This window comes from Oncorhynchus tshawytscha, linkage group LG27 (assembly GCF_018296145.1).
Source record: "Oncorhynchus tshawytscha isolate Ot180627B linkage group LG27, Otsh_v2.0, whole genome shotgun sequence".
NCBI classification, from domain to species: domain Eukaryota; kingdom Metazoa; phylum Chordata; class Actinopteri; order Salmoniformes; family Salmonidae; genus Oncorhynchus; species Oncorhynchus tshawytscha.
The window spans coordinates 6,338,567-6,365,380 of record NC_056455.1 but is presented as its reverse complement, the minus strand read 5'-3'; the positions used below and the strand labels follow the sequence as shown (position 1 = coordinate 6,365,380).

The 26,814-nt window shown below is 42.8% G+C and overlaps 2 protein-coding genes across 4 annotated transcripts; one reads left to right on the top strand and one right to left on the bottom strand.

The window, feature by feature from the left end:
- The first annotated feature begins 2,848 nt into the window (after positions 1-2,848).
- Positions 2,849-5,539, top strand: LOC112225946 (nucleoside diphosphate kinase A). Its single transcript, XM_024390096.2, has 5 exons — positions 2,849-2,989; positions 4,416-4,545; positions 4,654-4,755; positions 4,943-5,055; positions 5,294-5,539. The coding sequence occupies exons 2-5, from the start codon at positions 4,420-4,422 to the stop codon at positions 5,409-5,411; spliced, it is 459 nt and encodes a 152-aa protein (XP_024245864.1). The 5' UTR covers positions 2,849-2,989; positions 4,416-4,419; the 3' UTR covers positions 5,412-5,539.
- Positions 5,540-6,733: 1,194 nt separating this feature from the next.
- Positions 6,734-18,467, bottom strand: LOC112225942 (MBT domain-containing protein 1). 3 transcript variants are annotated; one of them, XM_024390090.2, is made up of 18 exons: positions 18,282-18,467; positions 17,042-17,243; positions 16,711-16,844; positions 15,761-15,875; positions 15,453-15,535; positions 14,263-14,380; positions 13,831-13,965; positions 13,590-13,678; positions 13,137-13,371; positions 12,834-12,889; positions 12,627-12,731; positions 12,356-12,503; positions 12,098-12,180; positions 11,456-11,690; positions 10,920-10,991; positions 10,718-10,801; positions 10,153-10,347; positions 6,734-9,909 (listed from the first exon to the last, which is right to left on the bottom strand). In XM_024390090.2, the coding sequence occupies exons 1-18, from the start codon at positions 18,300-18,302 to the stop codon at positions 9,785-9,787; spliced, it is 2,235 nt and encodes a 744-aa protein (XP_024245858.2). In that variant the 5' UTR covers positions 18,303-18,467; the 3' UTR covers positions 6,734-9,784. The 3 variants fall into 3 exon arrangements, with proteins under 3 accessions (XP_024245858.2, XP_024245859.1, XP_024245860.2); XM_024390091.2 differs by lacking the exon at positions 18,282-18,467 and adding an exon at positions 17,656-17,736; XM_024390092.2 differs by lacking the exon at positions 10,718-10,801 and having other exon boundaries at positions 18,282-18,466.
- Between the last annotated feature and the right edge of the window lie 8,347 nt (positions 18,468-26,814).

Here is a 26,814-nt window from a genome sequence, read left to right as displayed (position 1 = left end):
AATTATAATCCAGATAATAATTCACATTTCCTGTTGCTGCAGGATTATTTTCCTGCTGTAGCAATCTTAAGATCCTACATCTGTATTCAGTGGAAATAAAACATTTTTAGAGAAGTCATTATTTATACACAGTGAAGAAAATAATGGTTTCAACCATAATGGGAAGAAACAAGCTTCTGAGGGGGTACATACGAAAGTGGGGAGGGGAAGGGGGTTGGGTTCCGTGTGCTGGCACCAGTTCTATGGCTAGTGACCTCGCTTGGCCCATGACTTGGCCCAAGGCTGAATCTGACACTGCGGCATTTGGAGGCTGCTGTCAGATCTGCTACATTGATTACGACTGAAGACCAGGAGCAGGAAGTTGATGATGATGATGATGATGATGGCGTCCAGGGCAAATCCATGCTGAGATCAAGGGCAGGGACCACCATTGTTGAAGAGGCCTCCTTCACCCATGACACAATGTTCTTGCACTTAGCATAGGCCTCAACTACGGTGAACTGTAAAGTAAAAGAATAGCCGGGAAAGGTTGTTCTAAAATCTAACAAGATCTAACATTCACTTAAGTCTGTCTACATTGTGTTGTTAGGCCTATGTCTTTATTACCTAATCCGAATGCCACAACTGAATTGATTAAATAAAGTTATTCTATTCTATTCTATTCTATTCCCCCTGTAGTATTGTAATAGAATATCTAGGCCAGGGATTGGCAACTTTTATGGGGGAGGGGGCCACAAAAAAATCTGAAATCATCAATGAGGGGCTGCAGTGGCTCGCGGGTCTGCATACCCACATCCATACCCACACATGCAGTCAGAGTTGGCCCTTGCGTTTTGGGGGCCCTAAGTAAAATTTTGTTTTGGCCTGCCCCCCACTTTGCGAGCAAATGATTTTAGCGGAACCCCTCTTGACAGTGGAGAGAAGTTTTCGAGTTCCTTCCTGCAATGTGTAATTGCACCTTGTGAATTCTACTATTCGAACTCTCAACAATAAGTTGAGACCCCAACTGAGTTCCTATTTTTATTATTTATTATTGATCCATGGGCTTACAAAAGAGGATCCGCGGCCGCTAGTTGCCCATCCCTGATCTAGACTGTGTCCCAAATGGCAGCCTACTCCTTAAATAGTGCCCTGCTTTTGACCAGGGCCCATAGGGTTCTGGTCAAAAGTAGGGTACTATATATGTAAAAAGGAACCATTTGGTATGTACCCAGAGCATATTTTACCATCTTCCTGATGTTAAAAATTCCAGAGCTAACACTAACTCACCCTTTCATGCATATTCTCAGTCAAGAGAATCCATTGCCTGCAAAAGGGGTAAATAGATGAGTACTGTTAATTATTAGAACCATCTAACCCTTGACCTCTACAGGACTAGCCTATATACATGTACACCACAAACACACCCTCTGATTTGATCTTTGGTCGGTTGCAGAACATACAGCATAGAGAATAGGAGGTAAGTATGGGGAAGACAAAGAGCAACCTACTTCTCAGTCATCTCCTCCCCTGAGAATTTGAGTTCTGAGGAGGAGCTTCTCCGGGCCAAGGACAGGTTGTAATGAAAAGTCTGCTGTGGCTCCCATGTGTTAGATGGGCCGGCTAAGTCCCGAGTAGCCTTCTGCATCTCTCTCTCTGCTTCAGTCTCTTGTGACTGAGATGGGCCGGCTGACTCTGGATCAGGCTCCTGGTTCTCTCTCTTCGCTTCAGTCTCTTGTGACTGAGATGGGCCGACTGACTCTGGATCAGCCTCCTGCTTCTCTCTCTTTGCTTCAGTCTCTTCTGACTGAGATGGGCCGACTGACTCTGGAACAGCCTCCTGCATCTCTCTCTCTGCTTCAGTCTTCTCTGACTGAGATGGGCCGGCTGATTCTGGATCAGCCTCCTCCATCTCTATCTCTGCTTCAGTCTCCTCTGACTGATATGCTGACTCTGGATCAGCCTTCTGCATCTCTGTCTCTGCTTCAGTCTCCTGTGACTGAGATTTTACATATCAGCTTTCACAAACTCATTAATTAGCCTAAATTATTTATCAATAGGTTATATAACCTTTGACCTCTGACCCCGGGAATGTCATCAGAAAGTCCTCTATGCACAGTGTTACCTTGGCGATCACCTTTACCCAATTAGTCACTATTTGGCAGATGGCAAGACTTATCTTGCCTTTCAAAATGTTTAATATATAAAAATACATCTCTATAAAAAAACAATTACCTACCTCAACTTATTTATTCTCCATATTCTCTCCAGTTGTATCACAAATGAATGTTTAAAAAAAATGATGATACAATTAAATAAAGGTTACATAAATACATTGCAATAAAATGCGGGACAATACATTTTTGACCACCAACGAATCCAACCCGATGTCTGAACGAATGGTCAAATGTGATCTGATCTGTTTAGAACATAATCACGTATGACGTAATAGATATACATCACAGACGTCATTGTGCGGCAACAGTCAGCAGGTGGCGGCAAAATCTACAATGAAAACAGCCCTTGTCGGGAGTTGTCACAAGCATAAAACATATGTTTCGGCCACCACAAGCAGACCTCATCCAAAATATGTAAAGGAAAATTGTTTCATAGTGTGTTTGTAAAATATGAGGCTCTGATATATTTACACCTACACCTGTTTCTTTGATAAAAATAAAACATGTCCACCCATTTCAAAAACCCCTTGCAACAGATACCGTTTTGGTTAGTGTGCTGATATCAACCATTGTCTAGACTCGAATATTTGACAGCACATGTGGATATCACGCAACCCATTAACTGTTGTGTTGCGCTAGAATGCGCAGAAGAACATGGATGATTAAAAGGCACGCAACATGTCAATCAATTTTTGACCTCATCCAAGCCCCACCCGTTCACCCAGCAGCCTTTATAAACTAGCTCTCAACATCTTCTCATCCTCACTGATTGTTCCCTTCCCAGAACGGTTGTCTCGCGGTCTTCTGTCAGTCTCAACAACTCAACTCTAAAGGTATGCTGCTTGAATGGTGGGGCCACAACGCCCTTCATTTTGCGTTGAATCACAGCGTTGTGTTTTTACGCGTCTCTTTATCGTTCTATTCCGTTCATGTTTTTTAGGAAGTTGGTGGACGTCGCTTGTGTTCTGCCTTTCGCATTGACGAGCTAGCTAGCATGCCACGCAACGGCGTGGTTCTTCGCCCGTTTCTACCCAACTAAGTTAGCCAGATAATTGACATGCATCGAGTGACAGTTAATTCCCATCCTAATAGTAAACCAATGACTTGCAGTTTTATAGCTAGTGAATTGAAAAATGTAACTCGTTAGGTAACACCACCGGGGCTGTGCATTTCAGTTTCACCCAACGTGACTGATTTGCGGGGTGAAATTGGCTTATTCACATGGCTAATAAGCTTAGCCTTACAGGTTACCGTAAACCAATTATCTGTTTACTATGAACTCCGTTGTAGGTGAGAAGTGCTTTACAATTAAGCTAGACTTTAATCTACTTGGACTTTATTTCGTGTAACGACAGTGGAAAGCCGGGCCATGTGGCATGTCATCTGTACCAAATATGGCCGCTTTCAACAATGGAATGTGCTCAAGTTCATGGCGCTGCTAGCGTCCTTAGCTCGCTTTTGGAAGTTATATTCATGCGGGTGAAACGCACAGATCTGTATTAAATCTGGACGTGGCCAGTTTAACCAGCTACTTTTCGTTTGCTGTCAAACGCGAGGCCTATTCAACAATCAGTCCATCGCGACGCAATAATTAAAGTAACTGCACAATTCGTATGGTTCCGCAGGGTGTGGGTGTGATCTTAGATGACTGTTTTAATACAGGTAACGGTTCATGAATTTAAAGTGTTTTAATAAGTCATTGAATTGACGTTTACAGCGGACAGTTCAACACTGCACTCACACTGCTGCAGCATCTGTTTGCAGTTGAATGTAGGTAACGTTACTTTTAATAGAGCTCAACCTAACAAAACTACAGCATGGGGTCACTGCGCGACAGTAACTACGCTACAATGCCAGTAAAACAAACGTTTGCCCATGTATGAAACATGAGTTGCACATTGGCAACGAAAGCAAATTGTTCATACCAAATAGCCCATAGGCGTGGAATGGGCATGTGGGAATACTTTCCGGGGGGTGGGTGATGAGAATAGATTTGTACTGTCCTTGCCACATTCACTAGCTACAGTGCATCTGTTCACTCCATAGCATTCTAGGTGACATTGAAGCGCTGTACATTGATCAAAGGTTGCGGTTTTGTGCAATGGCCTGGCTTATTCCAGCTAATTCAGCAATTTAATTTTAAATGGATGTTTTAATCTCCAAGACAACAAACTAGGCAATTTGTCCATTGTTAATGTGTTTCACTGACAGCCCACTGCCTTTTTCAGTTACTCAATATCTAATATCCTCTTGTTGCAGCACCATGTCCAACACCGAACGTACCTTCATTGCCATCAAGCCTGATGGTGTCCAGAGGGGACTTGTGGGAGATATCATTAAGCGCTTTGAGCAGAGGGGCTTCAGGCTTGTGGCCATGAAGATGATCCAGGTATGTTAACATCTGTCTATTCAGCAGTGCTTCTAATAGGTTTAACAGCATTTTAACTGCAACTATTGATTTTGAGACTTTTAACAATTTTTTGGGGGGTGATTGCAGGCATCTGAGGACCACGTCAAGCAGCACTACATTGACCTGAAGGACATGCCCTTCTATGGCGGCCTTTGCGCCTTCATGCACTCCGGTCCCGTTGTTGCCATGGTAACTATCCTTCTGACACGTGCACTACCCACAGCCCCTTTGAAAATGCTTGCTCATTGCTAGCTGCATAGTGGTTCACTTCTAAAGCCACCGGAACATTACTTCCAATTCTCTTGATCAGTGGTTGTGACATAATGAATCGTTCTGCTCTCAATGTGCCATTTTACTTACCTTCCTTTGCTTTCAGATCTGGGAAGGCCTGAACGTTGTGAAGAATGGTAGATTGATGCTGGGAGAGACCAACCCTGCTGACTCCAAGCCCGGCAGCATCCGCGGAGACTTCTGCATCACGCTTGGAAGGTATGTGTCCACTGATGCCTGTTTATACAGAATCTGCTTTGGCAAGTGCTCAACCAACAAGCGGCGCAACCTGAAAGTGAGAATCATTGGACAGGAATTTGATGCAATCAAGCTGTAATGCATTTTCTACAATCAACTTGTGTATTAAGAAATGTAATATACCCTGCTGACTGTAGTTACAATAAACCTCAAGCCCATGATGCGCAGTTGCTGATTTTGTTTCATTTTGCCGTTAAAGGAACATCATCCACGGCAGTGACTCCCTCGACAGTGCCAACAAGGAGATCGCCTTGTGGTTCAAGCCAGAGGAGATGGTCGAGTACAAGAGCTGCCAAAATGGCTTCCTGTATGAGTAAATAAAATGGAACTGGAATTGTTTTCTCCTCACCCATCAAACCCATTCTGAATGCTGTTTATCTGGAATTTATGTACTTTGTGTCAGAGCACTTAAAAATAATGTCAATAAAAATCATGGTGTAGAATACCTGATGCTTCCTAGTGTACTTTGCAACTGTTCAGGGGCTTTATCAGTAGGGGACTGGGAAAGTTTGATAAAGAATTAATTGGTCATGTCCCCAAGATCTGTTCAGGGAATGTGGGCCTCTAGTGAAGGAGCTTCAATATATTCATAAGTGGCAAGGCATGCTATGGAAAATATTTCAATAAATAACTTTGCAAGATGTTATGTACATGTCGTTTAAGGCATTACCCATCAGGGTGTCCTATGGCTTTGAGTACACCTGTGATTGGGGGGGATATCGGAAAAGTGGGCGGTGGCAGCAGTGGGTTGACTTGTCAACCCTATTCCACCATGTAGGAGGTTCTGAATGTCAATGATGGGCTGTTTTGGTAGACATCAACTTGGGCCTGTTTGGGCAACATTACAGAGTTGTGCAGAAAATATTTGCATTGAAATGGTAAGGTATGAACTGCGTTCTGGATGTTACTTGACAATACACCAGTTGTCGAAGCCGGCCGTTGCCCTATGCTACATTGGGTAACGTTCACTACAGCAGGGGTATTCAACTCACCTTGAGGTTTGGTCTTCTCCCTCAATTGCACTCACCTGGGGTTTCAGGTGTGAATCTGTGATTTGAGGACACCAACATTTAAATCCAGATTAGATGCATTCATTGTGAAGCACTACTTTACAGTATTTTGGGAGGCCCTTTTGTCTACTTCCAGTGTCGGATGAACTTGTGGCTGAAGTGTTTTTGTCCAGTTTGAAATAAGTTGTCTCAGGAAACTTTAGTGCATAGCAGATACCCAGACAGCCAAATGTAATTTGTCAGGTGTAGACCTTAGTGAAATGCTTACAAGCCCATAACCAACAGTGCAGTTAAGAAAATACCCCAAAAATGAGTTTGGGGGGGCAATGCAAATAGTCTGAGTAGCCATTTGATTTGTTCAGGACTCTTACGGCTTGGTGGTAGAAGCTGATTAGAAGCCTCTTGGACCTAGACTTGATAAAAGCATCCAGTCATAGCATGCTAGCAGATCCCATAGATTTCCAGTCATAGTGCTGGCTCACAAAAAAAACCTTTAACTTCCTTCTTACTGGACACACACACAAATGGTATCTAGGAGTTCATCTGACTCTGGGGAAGGAGATAAAGGACATCAATCCCAAAGTATCCATTTAATGGTGTGGTTAACAAACTGGACACTAGCTCCTCAATACTGTACTTTTATGCAGTGTAAAAAAGTTGTGAATCATTTATTTTACATTAACGCTTTTTCCACAAACATGCAAGATTCATTAAAAATATTAAATGAAAGTAAACAAATCTTCAAATACATATTTTTCTAAACTTTTGTTCACAGCACATTTACCATGGAAAACAAGGAACAAAAACTATATACTTGGATGAAGATTTTTTTGTGTTTTGACAGTTAATTCATTACAAATCTTTCATTATAGTTGTATCCAAAATAAGAGAAGAGAACTGCATTTCTCCACTATGGTCACAGTTTCTGAAAATCATTTCATTCTTAAAAGGTTATGACTTTATCAAATATATGTATATAGCACCAGAATACAAAGACAATATGATGAACAGGTTTCACAATAGAAACAAGCACACATACACACAGACCTGTGTTAGTGCAAAGACCAACAGTTACATATAAACCAAGACCAACTAGTTAAGCACAGGAGGACATGATGTTCACACTGCTGCATGCACATATTTTGGTTTTAACAAACACACCCTATAGTCTTGTTCTTTGATATTGATTATAATATTGAAATAATGCATTTGAAATCAATGAACGTCATGATCAGAACAGTGTAGCCCTATATTGAGTCCATTTGTGCGTTTATTTTTTTCTTCATTCAAATACCATGAATTCTCGTGTCTAACATTTGTGTTACAAGGACGACGGAGACAATGTTTGTCGCCTCAAAACAGTCATGCCATATATTAACATAATGTCATGTATATTTCCCCCATTCAGTCTTTGATGCACAGTCTGAAGTTTGAGTGAAAGTACAGCTAAAAGCTTATGATCTCACTGTCTCCCAAACCTAATGTAGGGTGAAATTGGGAGCATTTGCAACAGATATGCCTCTGTACCATATATTTAGCTACCGTGTGCCTGTCAAACCTTGTTCATTATTATGACATTTAGGTTCAAATGTAACGTTAGGAGAGTACTGTGATAAGACGTTATTGCTTGACAGTGACCTTAGGCAATCTTTGGCATCACCAAGGTCACCTGAGCTGGTTTACACCAGCCAGCGCGTAAAATGTACATTTTCATTGAGACTGTAATACTAGTTTGAGTTTCACTCAGGACCAGACATTGAAACATACAGTAACAACAGTAAGACAAATCGACAGAGCTAACATTTAACTGAACATTTTTGCAAAAAAAGAAAAGTTCAAAACAAACACCTACACATTATCAAACAGTGACACACAGAAGGGTAATCCTACCTTTAGAGACAGAATACATGACAAATCCACTTAAAATGGGACCTTGTATCACAATCAAATAGGTCTCTCTACATTAGTGAGATGGTTTACCAAGTGACACATTTACTTTAAGACCGATCTTGGACTAAACACATTTTTATTAATACTGTTGACCACATCAATCTCTGAAGTCTAACTTCAGCATGCCAACAGCCAATGACAACACCGTTCTCAATAACCTTAACAACGAAGAAGAAGCCTATAATACAATACGCTAAGATTTCCTGAGAGTAAATTGTCAACCTTACTGGTATATAAAGTAAGACAACGGAGTGCAGTCGTTAGTATATATAGTATGTAAATTATAATCCCTCTTTAATTTCTCATATGGCACAAAATAAATCACCATATCATGTTTGTAAATTGGCTCTGTTATATACTGCATACTTTGTTCATAAATACACATTTAATGTGATATATTTTGTTTTATAAATCAATATTGACATTCATTTAATATCTCCCAATGAAAGGATGGCCTATGAATAAAATGTATGATCATGAGTCAGTGAGTATGACAATTTAGCCCAGGCCTACCAATCACTTACTAGGAAATATGCACACATAGCAGTCAAAGTGAATTAAATTGTAATGAAAAGTCACCTATACGTGTGGTTTGACCAGAATCTGAAAACCTTGCAACAGGAGATTACATTAAAAGTTCTAAAAGAGGTAGAGCAAACAGCATTATGAAGTTTTTCTTTTACAAAGACAGTAAATTCTCTATTCAGATAAAACGTTTCTCATGTTGTTGACGGTACTGATGAAACACAGCCTGAATATTACAGTGACTTGAATATTTCCTCTACTCATATTTATAGTATCGCTCTGAATTATGACATAATTCATGTAGAATAATGCTATATGTTAGATATAAAACATTTCACATAGATCTCTATTACTTGACACAAGAGTCAAGGTTTGCATATCATTGTGTAGTAAACTGTGATAGAACTAAATATTACCACAGTGAATGACCTGTTTTTCACAAGAGTAGAATTGTTTAGATTTGACAAAAAATTTGCCTGCAATCAGCTGGCTAAGAGGAGTAATATTTGTAAACATATTTTAAATAAGGCATGGTAAATATAGTGATAGAAAAGGGTCAACTGAAGATTTGGGGCTCTCCCACATTCTCCCTGGTCATGTCCCAGTGATAGCTGTAAGTCATTATTGGCTATCACACAAATGGAACGCAACATCCAGAGAATGTGGTAAACTGCTCAAATCTTAGTTGAATGTGCGGAACTGGTATGAAGCTGATTGGTGGTGTTTCTACTTTATATCTGAGTGATTGTTTTATACCAGTAAGGTTTAGTCCATTCAATACCTACATACATACACCCTGTTATATATACACAAACATCACACAGTTTATCCATCGAAAGATTACCCTACCTCAATGTAACGAATACGAGAGATGCACAAAAAGATATCGGATTAGAAAAAAATCGTAAAAAATATTATTTTTTGTTGTTGTTGAAGTACAAAAAACTGAACTGAAACATAAAGTTATTGTCATTCACGCACCTCTCTTTTTCCCTTTATTCTCTACACTCCTCTCCCCGTTTGCGCTGTCTGTTTGGAACTAGTCTTTGAGTCGCTCTGTCCCAAGTCTCTATGGGCACAGCTTGAAGCCCCCTGGTGACCTTCCATGTTAATGTTATGGGGATGCCACCCAGGGCCCATGGTCTCTGGTGCTGTGGAGGGAGAGGGAGGGGACTGGCTCTCCTGCAGCAGTGCCCCACGGAGGCTCAGGTCTCCTGCTTGATGTAGTAGCTGCCGTCGGAGCCATTGCTCTCCAGGTCGGAGGCTGTGCCCTGCGGGAAGGTGAACTCGTCTGCCTCCTGAACCTCCTCCTTCAGCTGCAGCGTCACCCCTTGGGAAAGGAAAGAGGGCCAGTATAGAAGTATGAAAATAAATAGGAAGGAGAGGATGAATTGTAAAACTCAGGAGATAACAGAGAAAATAAGTTGCCTTGTTCAAGATTGTTGATGTTGAGATGGGGTAGAGTACTTGACCTACTACACCATTCTCTTTCAGTAGAGGACATCCCTACCCAACTACCAGGCTTAACATGGGTTTCTAATTTGAGTTCAGTTAGCGGGTTGGTTTAGGTTACCTGGCTTTCCATTGGGGCTGACTTCCTGGGCTGCCGAGGGAGGCTGTGCAGTCCCAGAGGCAGATGCTGGTGTGGGAGGAGATGGGTAGTCTGGCGGGGTCATGTTCTCGTCTCCAGATAGGTTCCTCTGGGGCACTCCACTCAATACCACCCCCGACAAACTCACTGGTCTCTTACCAATGGGGATCTTCCTCTCTAAAAACCATGACAAAGGGTAAAATGGTTGATCAGCTCTTCTGTTACTTTCATGTTTCTTATGCCTTTGCTCTTTTGACGTGTGGCTACTTAAGTGTTATTGATGATTAATAAAGTCAAATTTAAATATTCCAATCTAGGTCAAAATGTCTTAGAAATCTAAGTTATTCAGGAAAAGCTTGATGTAATGTCCGGCATGACTAACAAAGACTGAATGAACATATAAAAACCAACCATAAAAAGATCTACATAATCAAATAATTTGTCTTTTATTGCAGGCAATGAAGATTTTTCTTTAGCCTGAGATCTAATCCTCTAATAACAGCTTCACACTGGTACGAAAATTAATCCGGTGTAGGAGAGTTTTAACTTGGTTTCAATGCTCTGTGCTGGTGTGAATAGAGATGCCCGCAGAGCAAGAATCGTGATGAGCCGTGGCGAGTGCAGCTTTGCCCTTAAATAGAGAAAGAAAGAGGGAAAGGGGAGTGTGCATGGGAGGAGGTAGTAACAGGGGAAGCACAGGGGCAGTAACTAGAGGGGGAGGGGGCGAAACGAGGGGATGGATGACCTACTTTTCTTTTGGCCTTTGTACTGCTGGGATTTCTTCTTCTGCTTTGTCACACTCGGAGGGAGCTCTCTAGAGGCTGAAAAAAAGCACAAACCGGAGAACAACTCATTCATTCATACATTTGTGCAGCACAGCTCGTCTCAACTCATTCAAAAAAAGCCAATGCTTTAGCTCATTTTTCCTACATCACTAGAATTAGTTTCAGATTAAAGGTTTGTGTTAAAGTCACAGTGTTTTGGTTATCTGAAGGTTTCTGTGTTTTGGTTAAATGAAGTTTGATGTTTTGACTGTTTCTCTTGGTTGTTTTTGTTTTGCATTTATTGGCAGTGTCAAAGCAGTTCCACCTGTATTGGTAGTTTTGGTTATTTGGGAGATTACAGTCAAGGTAATTTGGATGACCCTAATGAAAAATCTGACTTTGTTTTCCAAAAGGTTATTTGGGGCTAGACTAGAACGAGTTCAGACATTTCACTACGAAAATGTATCTTTGTCCATCTTTATCTTTGTGAATAAATGCTGAAAAATCCCAATAAAACTCACCGAGCACAGCTGGTGGCTGTAGCTGGTAGCCAGTCAGCTGACACCAGCCCACAGGGTAGAGGTCAGGTGATTCACAGTCCACCCACTGATCATACTCGTCCTCCCAGCCGTCAAAATGGATGCGCAGCAGTCTATGTACAATACGTGTCACTGTGGCAACACACACCAGCCGGGGCTCCATCAGGTCCACAGCCTCCAGCTTCATGCCAGGGCGGAACCCATGGTTTGGAACTTCCTTCAGAGTCAAGAAAGAGAAGGGGACATTCAGCTGGTGGACTCAGGGAATTTCTCATAACACTACAAATTCAAAGCATCTGACGTTGTACATTGGTGGGCTACTAGTCTTTCTCAACTTCACTGCACTCAGATACGCTTGGTCATCCTTATTCGGACGAATATCCTGTAACACCTACACTACTGAGAGAAATCAAGCAATTTGAAAAAGCCAAAGTGCAAAAACAATCAGACTTCAAATAGATGAAATCCAGCAGGTGAAAAAAATGTAAAGGGTTACTCAAGACAAGCAAGTAGTTGGTTTTGACAACAAATTCAGTCCAACTAACAGACTGAGAACAAAAGTAAAAGAGCCAAAACGAACTAACAGGCAAAATAGCTAGCAGACCAAAAGCTGAACAAGGTTACCTTGTTAAAGAGCTTCACCGGAGCTGCCACTGAACCCGTTTCCCTGAGGTAGTCAAACCATCTGAATGGGAGTTTTGTGTACCCTGCAGAAAAGACTTACTTATTGAGGCTACAAGTAACAGCAACTGGCTGGCCAATTGAAATAGCCACTGTGAGGTAAGAATCAGTGGTGTGCACTCTCTTGGTACTACAAATAAACTCAAATAGACAATTGTGAGGATGCTTTTACCACACAATGTAATGTAATTCGGTATGTACCACGTGGAGGGGTGAGTTCAATTGTGTTGATTTCACAGAATCCAGCAGGAAAGATAGAGGGAGAGGTGGAGTGATAGCAGAACCAGTCAGAACCATCAGCCGCCTCGGAACCATCAATTCCAATCATGAGGTATCCATCCGCCAAGACCTGGAGGAAGAGAAGGCAGGGAGCGTGAATGTGTACAAATCTGTTACATGTGCAAGTTCATTTGTCTTTTATTTCCCTCATTTCTCTGTCAGACATATTTCTCATCACGATTATGAGGCTTACCTTTCTGACAGTAGCAACACAAATAGCTGATAGATTCAGAGGGTCAATAGCCTCCAGCTTCATGCCATCTTTAAACCACTCCCCGCTCTGGTCAACATCCTTCACCTGAGAGAGATTGTGCCACGTATCAAACAAAATGTCAGAGACCAGAAAGATCTGTGAATCAACGGAGTCAAGTGGCAGATTGAAACAATTATTTGAACTCACCTTCGCAAAAAGCTGTCCTGGGGCATCTACTTGGCCATCAAGTTTCTTTGAAACATCTGAAACAATAATATCAACATGCGTTTGAAACACCAAAATAAAGAAAGAGCATTCATCATTAATGGACAACAATCAAACCCTAAAACTCTATATAAATCATACTGAAACAACTAGAATCTTAAAGTGCCTGTAAGTGTTTCATCCATGTTGAACTTTTCAGGATCTTTAAACCCCGAGCAAATCTTTACCCTTATGTGTAAGTCCCACGTGCCTAGTCCCGTGTGCCCTCCCCACTATGTCACTGACCAGATCTCTTGAAGCGGTGTCCAATGCCGCGGGACCAGCCGATGCTGTGTATCAGTGGGCTGTACATGTGGCACCAGAAGTCGTCCGAGCCGTCCGAGCACTCCTCGTAGACGAGCCGAAGCCGACCTCCGATCACCTGCTCTACCAGGGCCACCCGTGTCCGGCACAGGTGAGTCTTATCCACCACCTCCACACGCATCAGCTTCTTAAAGGGGAACTGCATGCTCTGCTGCACCTGGTGAGGATTCTACAAGGTTACTTGACAATCCCGTTAGGCATTGTAGAATGTCACTCTACAATAACGCATGTTTGTACTGGTAGTGCAGGAAGGTTATTAGGGTTGCATTTGTGGAAATAATACAAGCATATTCATCTTCTCACATTGATATTTGATGCATGTTTGTACTATGAGTGAGGTGTTGGAGTGTCTTGTGATGTAGAGTTGTAGCTCACCTTGGTGGAGAAATCAATAGGTAGAGTCTTTGCTCCTGTTAGGCATTTCACAAGAAACGCTTTCCAGTTGGTGCACTTGTGCTGAATGGCTAAGGTGAAACAGTCAGACAAAATTTGGCAAAGATTAGAAATGATTCTCTCAAACTGGTCAGAAATGATAAATGACACAACACTTGCAGCACAGCCTACATCCTTATCTTGGCAAAACAAAGTACAGTACTATTCCCTCTGTTAGTCTTACACTTAGGAGGAACCAGGGGCTTTCCTCCTGCTGCACACCAGCCCACCGGGTGGATGTCAGGGACACAGATGTTACACCAGAAATCCCTGCCAGAGTCACCATCAAACCCCTCGTACCGTAGCAGTGCCTTAAAGCCTTTGGAGAGAAACACAATGTTTTAAAATGAGGGAAACCACTGAACCTTATTTGTGATTTTCAGATTCTTTTTTTTCTTCCTGAAATACCATTACACATCTAAATCATAGGAGTATTGTGGATGAGAGAAGATTCTATGTTTCCAAGCATTGTGTGTAGGCTACATCTAAGTGTAACATGTCGGTGTGTAAACAGAGTTTGATGAAAACAATGAATGCAGAGAAAGTACACTGTCATCTATGAATCCAACCAGGTGCATTTTAGAGTGAAGAGGATTCTCTGGGGCTGCTTTGTTACCTGCTAATTTTATAACTCCTGCTATCCAGTACACCTTCATTGGCAGGCCGCTGTCTGTATTGGGCACCTCTACTCTCACCCCTTCTGCAAGGTCACCCCAGGAAGTTCCCATAGGAACCTAAAAGGCAGAGAAGACAAAAGGACAGCTCTTAAAACAACCAAACTCATCATGGCAAGCTAATGTTCTTCATTGTCACCTATCCTCACAATTAGTGCAGCTTCAATAATGTAAAAAACAACAAAAACTATGTTGTTTTCATCTCACTGTTTGATGGCTCAATAGGGATGAGATACACTGCCATTAAAAAGTTTGGGGGTCACTTAGAAATGTCCATTAAAATAACATCAAATTGATCAGAAATACAGTGTAGACATGGTTAATGTTGTAAATGACTATTGTAGCTGAAAATGGCTGTTTTTGTTATGGAATATCTACATAGGCGTATAGAGACCCGTTATCAGCAACCGTCACTCCTGTGTTCCAATGGCACGTTGTGTTAGCCAATCCAACTTTATCATTTTAAAAAGGCTAATTGATCATTAGGCAGAGTCTTTTAAAATGATAAAGTTGGATTAGCTAACACAGCATGGGATCGGAACACAGGAGTGATGGTTGCAGATAACGGGTCTCTATACGCCTATGTAGATATTCCATAACAAAAACAGCCGTTTCCAGCTACAATAGTCATTTACAACATTAACAATGTCTACACTGTATTTCTGATCAATTTGATGTTATTTTAAAAATGGACAAAAAAATTGCTTTTCTTTCAAAAACAAGGACATTTCTAAGCGACCCCAAACTTTTGAATGGTAGTGTATATTCTAACATACTTGCACTGTTGAGTTTCGTTGTACTGAAGCATAAAGAAAAAAAAGTCTGACAGGGTTACAAATCAACACATTCTAATATCTACAAGAATCAACTTCTTTATAACAAACAAGAAAGGCGCAAGCTGAAATTCAATTACTTTGTATTTATTGTAATATTAGTCCCTTAATAAGCACTCATCATGAGAGGCAACCATAGACGCTTGCATCATTCATCCACTGAGCGTGATCTCTACTTTAAAAAGTACAATGTCAGTTAAGATATACCACATTGGCTGTGTCTACATGTTCTGACTTCCATATACACGGTCACTTTTCATCAGCAACCCTTTGGAGTGTTTGAGCTGAGCGTTGCTTACGTGTTTGAAACAGCCGACAGGTGCCCCGTTAATGTCGCCGGTGCCTATGTAGCGTCCCCAATCAAAGCCTTTCACAGGAATCACTGCAACCACAAGTATCGTCATGGGAGATATAGATAACAAAAGTCGACTACCTTATTATCATCACCTTCTTTATTTACAGTGAGAAAGACATGAGCCTCAATCTAGTCCTAGTAGAATCATCCTTAAAGACTGTTGTACCTATACTGTAGTCATTTGTCATTGTTGTCATTTGTAATTGGTAATAAATGCATTTCACGTGTCATGGACTTTTGCGTGGAACTTACCTGTTTTTGATTTGACTTGATTCTGTTGGTTGGCTTGGTACTGGGCATAGGCAGCCAACTTCGCCATGAGAGGCTGCTTCTGTAATACTTTAGCCTTTTTCGTTGGTGGTTTACCCTTTGAAAATGATAATATTGAGAGAGATAGAAGAAGAACCATACAAGCCAGGCAGGTTTCCTTTGTCCAAGGTTTATTCGACAAAAGAAATCATTGCGATGTGTGTAAAGGAAATGGCAGATTATAGAATAAATTTTCTAAAAATCAACGACATTTGTATCAGTTCGACTGGGATGGATTTTTTTGTTGTCTAACTTTCTTTATTGTGACAAATTATGATGGAAACTGTTTTTTGAAAAGAGGATTGCCAAATCATTTTGAATGTTCGTGGGGTACATGACGTCGTCACGTAGCCCTAACAAAAACGATCCACTCAACATTTAATTCTAAATATCCATTGCTGACAAATAATAATTTTCACTGTTGCAATACATTGGAACATGATAATTATTAGAATATGACAAATATTAGTAAATTATTGCAGTATGTCCCTGCTGGCTTTCGCGGGATACCTGAGACATGAAACACATAGGTGGGAGGGCATATAGCCTGTAAGCAATTTAACACTTTAACCACTTAATCTGTATTCTTTTTTTTGGTGTAACGTCATTACGTCCAGACGTTTTTAATCGACAAGATGGAAACTGTAGCAGGCAACTGTTGCATCTATTTTCTATACAGACTTTCTAAATGTCAACAACAACAACAAAAATCACTGGACCAGTTAATGAAAACATAGCTACTTATAGATACATAGAGGATGATACACAGAGGAAGCAATTCAAATGAAATAAACACACCTTTTCAATGTCAATTGAACTAAAAAAAAAAGAAGATGGTTATAGAGGAACATACAAGGACAATAGAAGTAGACTTAGTGCAGTTTGCATGTTACCTGCAGTCTGGCCAGTATGCTGGCTTTTTTAGAGTTGGATGAGTAACTCCTTGAACAGGATACACTGCAGAAGCGCTTGGTTTTGGAGTAGAAAGCATCTCTCACTCCCACCATCCCACACATCTCACAGGTGGCTGAGGAGAGTGAAACACACACACACACACACACACATATATATATTTATACACACACACGGAGGGATACCGAGGTGTGAGTACTGTTCAGTCGAAGAGATGGCCATATAATAGAATGCTAAAATCTCTATTCAACCCTGTAATAACACCATCAGCAATTATGTTCAATGGGCAGAGGCAGTCACAGTACTACTAACCCATTCCTGCCTTCCCATCGGGGTAGGTGTAGACCTGGCCGTTGGTCTTGATGATGGGCAGGCTGGCAGGGAGGGAGGGAACCTCTTCATCACTGTCCTCTGAGCTCGAGCTACTGCTGGAATCCTCACTGCAGCTGTCATAGCCATCGAACATCCCAAACGAGTCCCGCCTCTTCCTTTCTGAACGAACAGTCCGTTCAGCCTATAGGAGAGAGGATTGTGTCAGCTAGTGCTAGCACAGCGCAGTCAATGCAGTCTCACTTACCCGCATGTCACGACAGGTGGTTGCTTTGCATGATAACCTACTGCTGATCATTTTTTTCTGATAAAGGCAAAGCAATCACTGCATCCATAAACCTTGTTAGATAAGCCTACATATAGAGGTCCAAGAGAATATGTAGCCTATGTGCAATGTCTCCATGCAACACGGACAGAATGAAGAGTGAAGGGGACTTTGAAAGTATAACATGTCAATTCAATAGCTACATATCAATTAATGAATCTATGAATAGCACTGCATTTTGAACCAACATGGAAATTGCTCAGAGCTCAACATGTTAACCAATTATAACCTGTAACACCCACCACCACATTTCTGGTGGTAGCTCACTTACCATTTCCACACTAAAACAAGTCTGTTCTCAGTGATCAAAACAGCGACAACATACAGCAAGTAAGCTACATGACAAACACTTTGCACTGCAGTAACAGATAGCTAATGTCATCGATGGTGCACCGCCCCCTTTCTATTCAGAAACCTCTGTTGCCAAAGCACAACATTGAAATGACAGCTGCACGCACTGGCTCATGACCTGATATCCCCAGGAATTAAAGTCTGCAAGAGGCCCCAATACAGCGGCAAAAAAATCACTGCAGTGCGGTCTATTTAATATGACGGACCTGCCTTCTTGCAATTGTTTGCTAGCCAGCTAACGTAACGTTAATGGTAGCTGCTGGATCTTGCCCGTTATTCAAGCTGCCCTAGAATGTTGGGAGGATTGTTGAAGAAGCAGCACAACAGCATGCCAACAACAACGGCTAGCTTTATAAAACAATTGAAAGGCAGGCAATGCTGGAATAAAGCTGTCTGTTTTATTTTCTGCAGCTACAGTAACTATCTGGCCCTACTACTGCCTAGCCTAGCTGGCTAAACTAGCTGCTGCAGTCTGACAACCACAACAAAGAAAGGGGAAATAAGACTACACCAGAGATTTACACAGAACACAATAATAGCGCTCACCGTATCTCTTGCGTTTTCCATCAGCCCTTCATGCGGAGCGTTTTCGGGTTTATCTTGATACAGTGGCGAGACAGTGAAGAGAGTAAAGTTAATGGTAACCTAATATGCAAAAACAACTCTACTAGCTAGCTAGCATAGCATATCAACAACATTATCATATTTCAAACGCGCAGGCGCGGAGTACAGACGATTTTTGCCAATTGGGCAAGAAATTCTTCTTCATCTATTTAGCATGCAGGTTTAGCCAAGTGAAAGTACTTTACCGCCATCTACTGTACTGTATGCACATACGTACAGTAAAATGCATCAAAGTAAATACACTACATGGCTGAAAGTATGTCGACACCTGCTCGTCGAACATTTCATTCCAAAATTATGGGCATTAATATGGAGTTGGTCCCCACTTTACTGCTATAACATCCACCACTCTTCTTTGGTCCCCACTTTGCTGCTATATAACATCCACCACTCTTCTGGGAAGGCTTTCCACTAGATGTTGTAACACAGCTGTAGGGACTTGCTTCCACTTAGCCACAAGAGCATTAGTGAGGTTGGGCACAGATTTGGGGCGATTAGGCCTGGCTCGCAGACTGCGTTCCAATTCATTCCACAATTTTTCTATGGGGTTGAGGTCAGGGCTCTGTGTGGGCCAGTCAAGTTCTTCCAAACCGATCTCGACAAACCATTTCTGTATGGACCTCACTTGTGCATGGGGGCATTGTCATGCTGAAACAGGAAAGGGTCTCCCCCAAACTGTTGCCACAAAATTAGAAGCACAGAATCATCTAGAATGTCATATTATACTGTCGTGTTAAAAATTCCCTTCAGTGGAACTAAGGGGCCTAGCCCGAACATTGAAAAACAGCCTCAGACCTTTATTCCTCCTCCACCAAACTTTATAGTCGGCAATATGTATTTGGAAGGTAGCGTTCTCCTGGAATCTTCCAAACAGATTAATCTGTCAGACTGACAGATGTTGAAGCGTGATTCATCACTCCAGAAGCGTTTCCACTGCTCCAGAGTCCAATAGCGGCGAGTTTTACACCACTCCAGCTGAGGCTTGGCATTGTGCATGGTGATCTTAGGCTTTAGTGCGGCTGCTCGGCCATGGAAATCCATTTCATGAAGCTCCCAATGAACAGTTGTGCTGACGTTGCTTCCAGAGGCAGTTTGGAACTCGGTAGTGAGTGTTGTAACCAAGGACAGGTGATTTTTATGTTCTGCACACTTCAGCACTCGGCAGTCCCGTTCTGCGAGCTTGTGTAGCCTACCACTTTTTGGCTGAGCCATTGTTGCTCCGAGACATTTCCACTTCACACTAACAGCACTTACAGTTGAACGGGGCAGGTCTAGCAGGGCAGAAATTTGACAAACTGACTTGGAGGAAAGGTGCCATTTTGTGACGGTGCCATGTTGAAAGTCACAGAACTCTTCAGTATGGGCCATTCTACAGCCAATGTTTGTCCTTGGAGATTGCATGGCTGTGTGCTTGATTTTTTTATCCCTGTCAGGAACAAGTGTGGCTGAAATAGCCAAATCAACTAATTTGAAGGGGTGTCCACATATGTTTGTATACAGTCGTGGCCAAAGGTTTTGAGAATGACACACATATTAATTTTCACAAAGTCTGCTGCCTCAGTTTGTATGATGGCAATTTGCATATACTCCAGAATGTTATGAAAAGTGATCAAATGAATTGCAATTAATTGCAAAGTCCCTCTTTGCCATGCAAATGAACTGAATCTCCAAAAAACATTCCCACTGCATTTCAGCCCTACCACAAAAGGACCAGCTGACATCATGTCAGTGATTCTTTCGTTAACACGGGTATGAGTGTTGACAAGGACAAGGCTGGAGATCACTCTGTCATGCTGATTGAGTTCGAATAACAGACTGGAAGCTTCAAAAGGAGGTTGGTGCTTGGAATCATTGTTCTTCCTCTGTCAACCATGGTCATCTGCAAGGAAACACGTGCCATCATCATTGCTTTGCACAAAAATGGCTTCACAGGCTAGGATATTGCTGCCAGTAAGATTGCACCTAAATCAATCATTAATCGGATCATCAAGAACTTCAAGGAGAGCGGTTCAATTGTTGTGAAGAAGGCTTCTGGGTGCCCAAGAAAGTCCAGCAAGTGCCAGGACCGTCTCCGAAAGTTGATTCAGCTGCGGGATTGGGGTACCACCAGTACAGAGCCTGCTTAGGAATGGCAGCAGGCAGGTGTGAGTGCATCTGCACGCACAGTGAGGCAAAGACTTTTGGAGGATGGCGTGGTGTCAAGAAGGGCAGCAAAGAAGCCACTTCTCTCCAGGAAAAACATCACGGACAGACTGATATTCTGCAAAAGGTACAGGGATTGGACTGCTGAGGACTGGGGTAAAGTCATTTTCTCTGATGAATCCCCTTTCCGATTGTTTGGGGCATCTGGAAAAAAGCTTGTCCGGAGAAGACAAGGTGAGCACTACCATCAGTCCTGTGTCATGCCAACAGTAAAGCATCCTGAGACCATTCATGTGTGGGGTTGCTTCTCAGCCAAGGGAGTAGGCTCACTCACAATTTTGCCTAAGAACACAGCCATGATTAAAGAATGGAACCAACACATCCTTCGAGAGCAACTTCTCCCAACCATCCAGAACACTTTGGTGACTAACAATGCCTTTTCCAGCATAATGGAGCACCTTGCCATAAGGAAAAAGTGTTAACTAAGTGGCTTGGGGAACAAAACATCAATATTTTGGGTCCATGGCCAGGAAACTCCCCAGACCCTAATCCCATTGAGAACTTGTGGTCAATCCTCAATAGGCAGGTGGACAAACAAAAACCCACAAATTCTGACAAACTCCAAGCATTGATTTTGCAAGAATTGGCTTACCATCAGTCAGGATGTGGCCCAGAAGTTAATTGACAGCATGCCAGAGCGGATTGCAGAGGTCTTGAAAAAGTGATGCTGGCCTGATCTACTGTGTCTAGGATGATAGACCATCCACTGCTTAATTCTTGACTGTTCTCAAAGGGAAACTTAAAGTCTTCAACGTTTTCAGACCCCTCTCCCAATCTCTGCCTTATTTCTTCATGAATTGATTTATAGGATACACAGGGTAATCCTTCAGAAATATATTGCATTTCATATAATTACCAAAATGTCCATGCTAGTACAGACATACACTACATACAGTCGTGGCCAAAAGTTTTGAGAATGACACAAATATTAATTTCCACAAAGTTTGCTGCTTCAGTGTCTTTAGATATTTTTGTCAGATGTTACTATGGAATACTGAAGTATAATCACAAGCATTTTATAAGTGTCAAAGGCATTTTTGACAATGACATGAAGTTGATGCAAAGAGTCAATATTTGCAGTGTTGACCCTTCTGAGTTGCATGGCTCAACACCCAGTGGCCAAAACCTTCCATTTAGTTTGCAACAGAGTAGTGAAGTAACAAAGAAGTGCCCGATGCAGCAAAGAACCGGCAAACCTATAGGCCTATATAACCAGCTTTAGCCAGACAGAGGAAAACCTACCACTGTAGAGAAGATTACCTTTGGCCTTGCTGGATGAATACACAAGCAAATGCCCAAAGCTACACTAATGCTAGAACTTCAAAAAATAATTTCAAAAAGTATATATTACAGTTTTTATCTTGGGAATAGACTGTTCTCTCTACTATCGCACGGCAAGAGGTAGCTATGCACCAAGTCTGGAACCAATAGGACCCTGAACAGCTTCTACCCCCAAGCCATAAAACTACTAAATAGTTAACCAATAGCTATCAGGACTATCTGCATTTATCCTTTTTGCAACTCATTTGACTCATCACATACGCTGCTGGTACTTTTTATTATTGTCACGGTCGTCGGTGGAAGAAGGTGAGGACCAATGCGCAGCGTGGTAAGTGTTCATATTTTTTTAATAAAGTAATTGAACACTGAACAAAACAAATAAAACGACAAACGAACAGTCCTGTATGGCGCTGAAAAAACACAGAACAGAAAATAATCACCCACCCCACACAGATGAGAAAAGGCTACCTAAGTATGATTCTCAATCAGAAACAACTAACGACACCTGCCTCTGATTGAAAACCATACCAGGCCAAACACAAAAACACCACATAGAAAAAGAAACAACTCACGCCCCGACCATACTAAAACAAAGACATAACAAAAGAACGTGACAGTACCCCCCCCAAAGGTGCGGACTCCGGCCGCAAAACCTGAACCTATAGGGGAGGGTCTGGGTGGGTGTCTGTCCGCGGTGGCAGCTCTGGCGCGGGACGTGGACCCCACTCCACCATAGTCTTTATCCGCCTCTTAACCCGCCTCCGTGGCGCCTTTCGAGCAGCGACCCTCGCCACCGACCTCGGACTTGTGACCCTAGCAACGGGTCCCGAATGGATGGGAAATTCCGGCAGCACCGGACAGGCGGGAGACTCCGGCAGCTCCGGAGTGAAGGGCGATTCCGGCAGCTCCGGAGTGAAGGGCGATTCCGGCAGCACCGGAGTGAAGGGCGATTCCGGCAGCACCGGAGTGAAGGGCGGCTCCGGCAGCGCAGGACAGGCGGGAGGCTCCGGCAGCGCAGGACAGGCGGGAGGCTCCGGCAGCGCAGGACAGGCGGGAGGCGGCTCCGGCAGCGCAGGACAGGCGGGAGGCTCCGGCGGCGCCGGACAGGCGGGAGGCTCCGGCGGCGCCGGACAGGCGGGAGGCTCCGGCTGCACCGGACAGGCGGGAGGCTCCGGCGGCGCAGGACAGGCGGGAGGCTCCGGCAGCGCAGGACAGGCGGGAGGCTCCGGCAGCGCAGGACAGGCGGGAGGCTCCGGCAGCGCTGGACAGGCGGGAGACTCCGGCAGCGCTGGACAGGCGGGAGACTCCGGCAGCGCTGGACAGGCGGGAGGACCTGTAGGGAGGAGACGGAGAGACAGCCTGGTGCTGGGGGCTGCCACCAGCCTGGTGCGTGGAGGCACCGGATAGACCGGACAGTGGCAGCGCACTGGAGGTCTCGAGCACCGAGCCTGCACAACCCTACATGGCTGGATACTCCCCGTAGCCAGGCCAGTGCGGCGAGGTGGAATAGACCGCACTGGACTGTGCTGGTGAACCGGGGACTCCATGCGTAGGGCTGGTGCCATGTACCCCGGCCCAAGGAGACGCACTGGAGACCAGATGCGCTGAGCCGGCTTCATGGCACCTGGCTCGATGCCCACTCTAGCCTGGCCGATACGAGGCGCTGCGATGTAACGCACCGGGCTATACCTGCGCACAGGGGACACCGTGCGCCTCACGGCATAACACGGTGCCTGCCCGGTCCACCTCTCTCCACGGTAAGCATGGGGAGTTGGCTCAGGTCTCCTACCTGACTTAGCCACACTCCCCGTGTGCCTCCCCCAATACATTTTTGGGGCTGCCTCTCGTCCCAGCCGCGCTGCCGTGCTGCCTCCTCATACCACCGCCGCTCAGCTTTCGCTGCCTCCAGCTCTGCTTTGGGGCGGTGATATTCCCCAGCCTGTGCCCAGGGTCCTTCTCCGTTCAAAATCTCCTCCCATGTCCAGGAGTCTTGAGATTTCTGCCGTTGCCCGTTACACTGCTTGGTCCTTGGTTGGTGGGTGATTCTGTCACGGTCGTCGGTGGAAGAAGGTGAGGACCAATGCGCAGCGTGGTAAGTGTTCATATTTTTTTTATAAAGTAATTGAACACTGACCAAAACAAATAAAACGACAAACGAACAGTCCTGTATGGCTCTGAAAAAACACAGAACAGAAAATAATCACCCACCCCACACAGATGAGAAAAGGCTACCTAAGTATGATTCTCAATCAGAAACAACTAACGACACCTGCCTCTGATTGAGAACCATATCAGGCCAAACAGAAAAACACCACATAGAAAAAGAAACATAGACAACCCACCCAATTCACACCCTGACCATACTAAAACAAAGACATAACAAAAGAACTAAGGTCAGAACGTGACAATTATCTATCCTGTTGCCCAGTCACATTATCCCTACCTATATGTACATATCTACCCCAATTACCTTGTACCCTTGCACATCGACTCGGTACTGATACCCTGTGTAAATAGCAGTGGTGGAAAAAGTACCCAATTGTCGTACTTGTGTAGAAGTACAGATACCAAAAATAGAAAATGTCACCCAGTAAAATCCTACATGAGTAAAAGTATTTGATTTGAAATATACTTAAGTACCAAAGGTTAAAGGTATAGTTAATAATTATGTCTGAGTGTTGAAGTGTGGCCCTTTTTTAAATAAAAACAAACAAACAACAAAGCATTTGTTTTTAGTGATTCTGCCAGATCAGAAGCAGTAGGGATGACCAGGGATTTTCACTTTAAGTGTGTTAATTCAACCATTTTCCTGTCCTGCTAAGCATTCAAAATGTACCAAGTATTTTGGGGTGTCACGGAAAATGTATGGAGTAAAAAGTACATTATTTTCTTCAGGAATGTTCAAAAATATCAATAGTAAAGTCCAGATACCCCCAAAAAAACTACTTAAGTAGTACTTTAAAGTATTTTTACTTAAGCACTTTACACCACTGGTATATAGCCAAGTTATCGTTACTCGTGTATTTATTCCCCATGTTATTATTTTAAAATTATTTCTCTATTTTCTCTCTGCATTGTTGGGAAAGGCCCGTAAGTAAGCATTTCACTGTTAGTCTATGCCTGTTGTTTACGAAACATTTGACAAATGACATTTGATTTGAACCCATATGGCAGGGTCACCTAGCAATATTTGAAGACCCATGTTTCTGCTGGTCATTCCAAAATAGTGTCTGCAGCTTCCTGACATGTAATTTGGGCACTATTTACTTAAGGGAGGGGTGTGTTCTAGTGGAAATGTCTGACCTATGCATGAGTACTAGCCTGGGTGTAATTCTGTTTTTGTCTTATTCATCATGACAACGACAGAGCAGAAAAAGACTGGCACTCTGGCTATGCGAGTACAGCTGTGAGACCCTGCACAGCTACGAGACCGTGCACAGTGAAACCCTACACATGAGCCTGGTATAGCCTCCTCATTATGACCTGATCACAGGTACGGGATACATTGATTTCTGTCTTTCTCACATTGTTTGATTGTTCCAGTAGCCATGTGAATTAACCCACTGGGCACAGACGTCAATTCAATGTCTATTCCACTTTGGTTTAAGGTAATTTCATTGAAATGACTTGGAAACAACATTGATTCAACCAGTGTGTGCCCAGTGGGAAGACACAACACATTACTCATCCTGGCCACTCAAGACTATATATCTGTATTCCTCCTGATTCACATTATTCTGCACACAGAAAATATCTCCTTGTATGTTATACCAAGTGGCCCAAATTTGGCCATAACATATAGGTCATCATATGAGGTTGCAATTCAGAATAAAACATTCCCAATTATTCAAATGTAAAGCTATACATTTTAAGTAATTGACCCATTATTGTCTGTCTGATAGCCTCTACATTTACAATGAAACTCATGGGTGTTTAATTGGATGTGGAGCTTTATTGTGGACAATGGCATCATTAGGCCTGGGCTTCCAGGGATACAGCCCCAAATGTATTTCATCCAGCCCGAAACCTTTTGATGGTCTAAGAATTGCACAATTTCAGGCTGTATGTCTGAAATTAGTTCCCATAACGGTGCATCACTTACACACTAAGTAGTATGCCATAGAGGAAAACTGAGCACAGCTTCGTGACTGTCATGGTTTCACCATTACTTTACTGAAAACCGTGTATCCCTAGCCCAAACTGTTCAAAAGATATGATCCATTTTACTGGAGCAAAATTGTGTGGGTTTTTTTCTGTCGTGAATTCGCAGGAAGCAATTGATAAATAAACAATGTCCCGGGCCATTATATAACTAGGCTACTCACAAACCGCAAATTAGCTTACAGTGCATTCGGAAAGTATTCAGACCCCTTGACTTTTTCCATTGTGTTACGTTACAGACTTATTCTAATATGGATTAAATACATGTTTTCCCTCTTCAATCTACACACAATAACCCATAATGACAAAGCGAAAACAGATTTTTAGAAATTGTAGAAAATGTATTAAAAATTAGAAGAAAAAATATATAAAAAAATACCATATTTACATAAGTATTTAGACCCTTTCGAAATTGAGCTCAGGTGCATCCTGTTTCCATTGATCATCCTTGAGATGGTTCTACAACTTGATTGGCGTCCACCTGTGGTAAATTAAATTGATTGGACATGATTTGGAAAGACACACACCTGTCTATATAAGGTCCCACAGTTGACAGTGCATGTCAGAAAAAACCCAAGCCGTGAGGTCGAAGGAATTGCCCGTAGAGCACCAAGACAGGATTGTGTCGAGGCACAGCTCTGTGGGAGGGTACCAAAAAATGTCTGCAGCATCATGGCTTGGTTTTTGCTCTGACATGCACTGTTAACTGTGGGACATCAAGGATGACCAATGGAAACAGGATGCACCTGTGGTCAATTTTGAGTCTCATATGAAAGGCTGTGAATACTTATGTAAATATGGTAATTCTGGG

Coding starts and splice junctions, on each gene's coding strand:
- LOC112225946 (XM_024390096.2), top strand. CDS start 4,420: ATGTCCAACACCGAACGTACCTTCATTGCCATCAAGCCTGATGGTGTC. Junction 4,756..4,942: donor CCGGTCCCGTTGTTGCCATG/GTAACTATCCTT, acceptor CTTTGCTTTCAG/ATCTGGGAAGGCCTGAACGT. Junction 5,056..5,293: donor TTCTGCATCACGCTTGGAAG/GTATGTGTCCAC, acceptor TTGCCGTTAAAG/GAACATCATCCACGGCAGTG.
- LOC112225942 (XM_024390090.2), bottom strand. CDS start 18,302: ATGGAAAACGCAAGAGATACG. Junction 13,372..13,589: donor CTATTGATTTCTCCACCAAG/GTGAGCTACAAC, acceptor AATCCTCACCAG/GTGCAGCAGAGCATGCAGTT. Junction 10,992..11,455: donor ACAGCCACCAGCTGTGCTCG/GTGAGTTTTATT, acceptor GCTTTTTTTCAG/CCTCTAGAGAGCTCCCTCCG.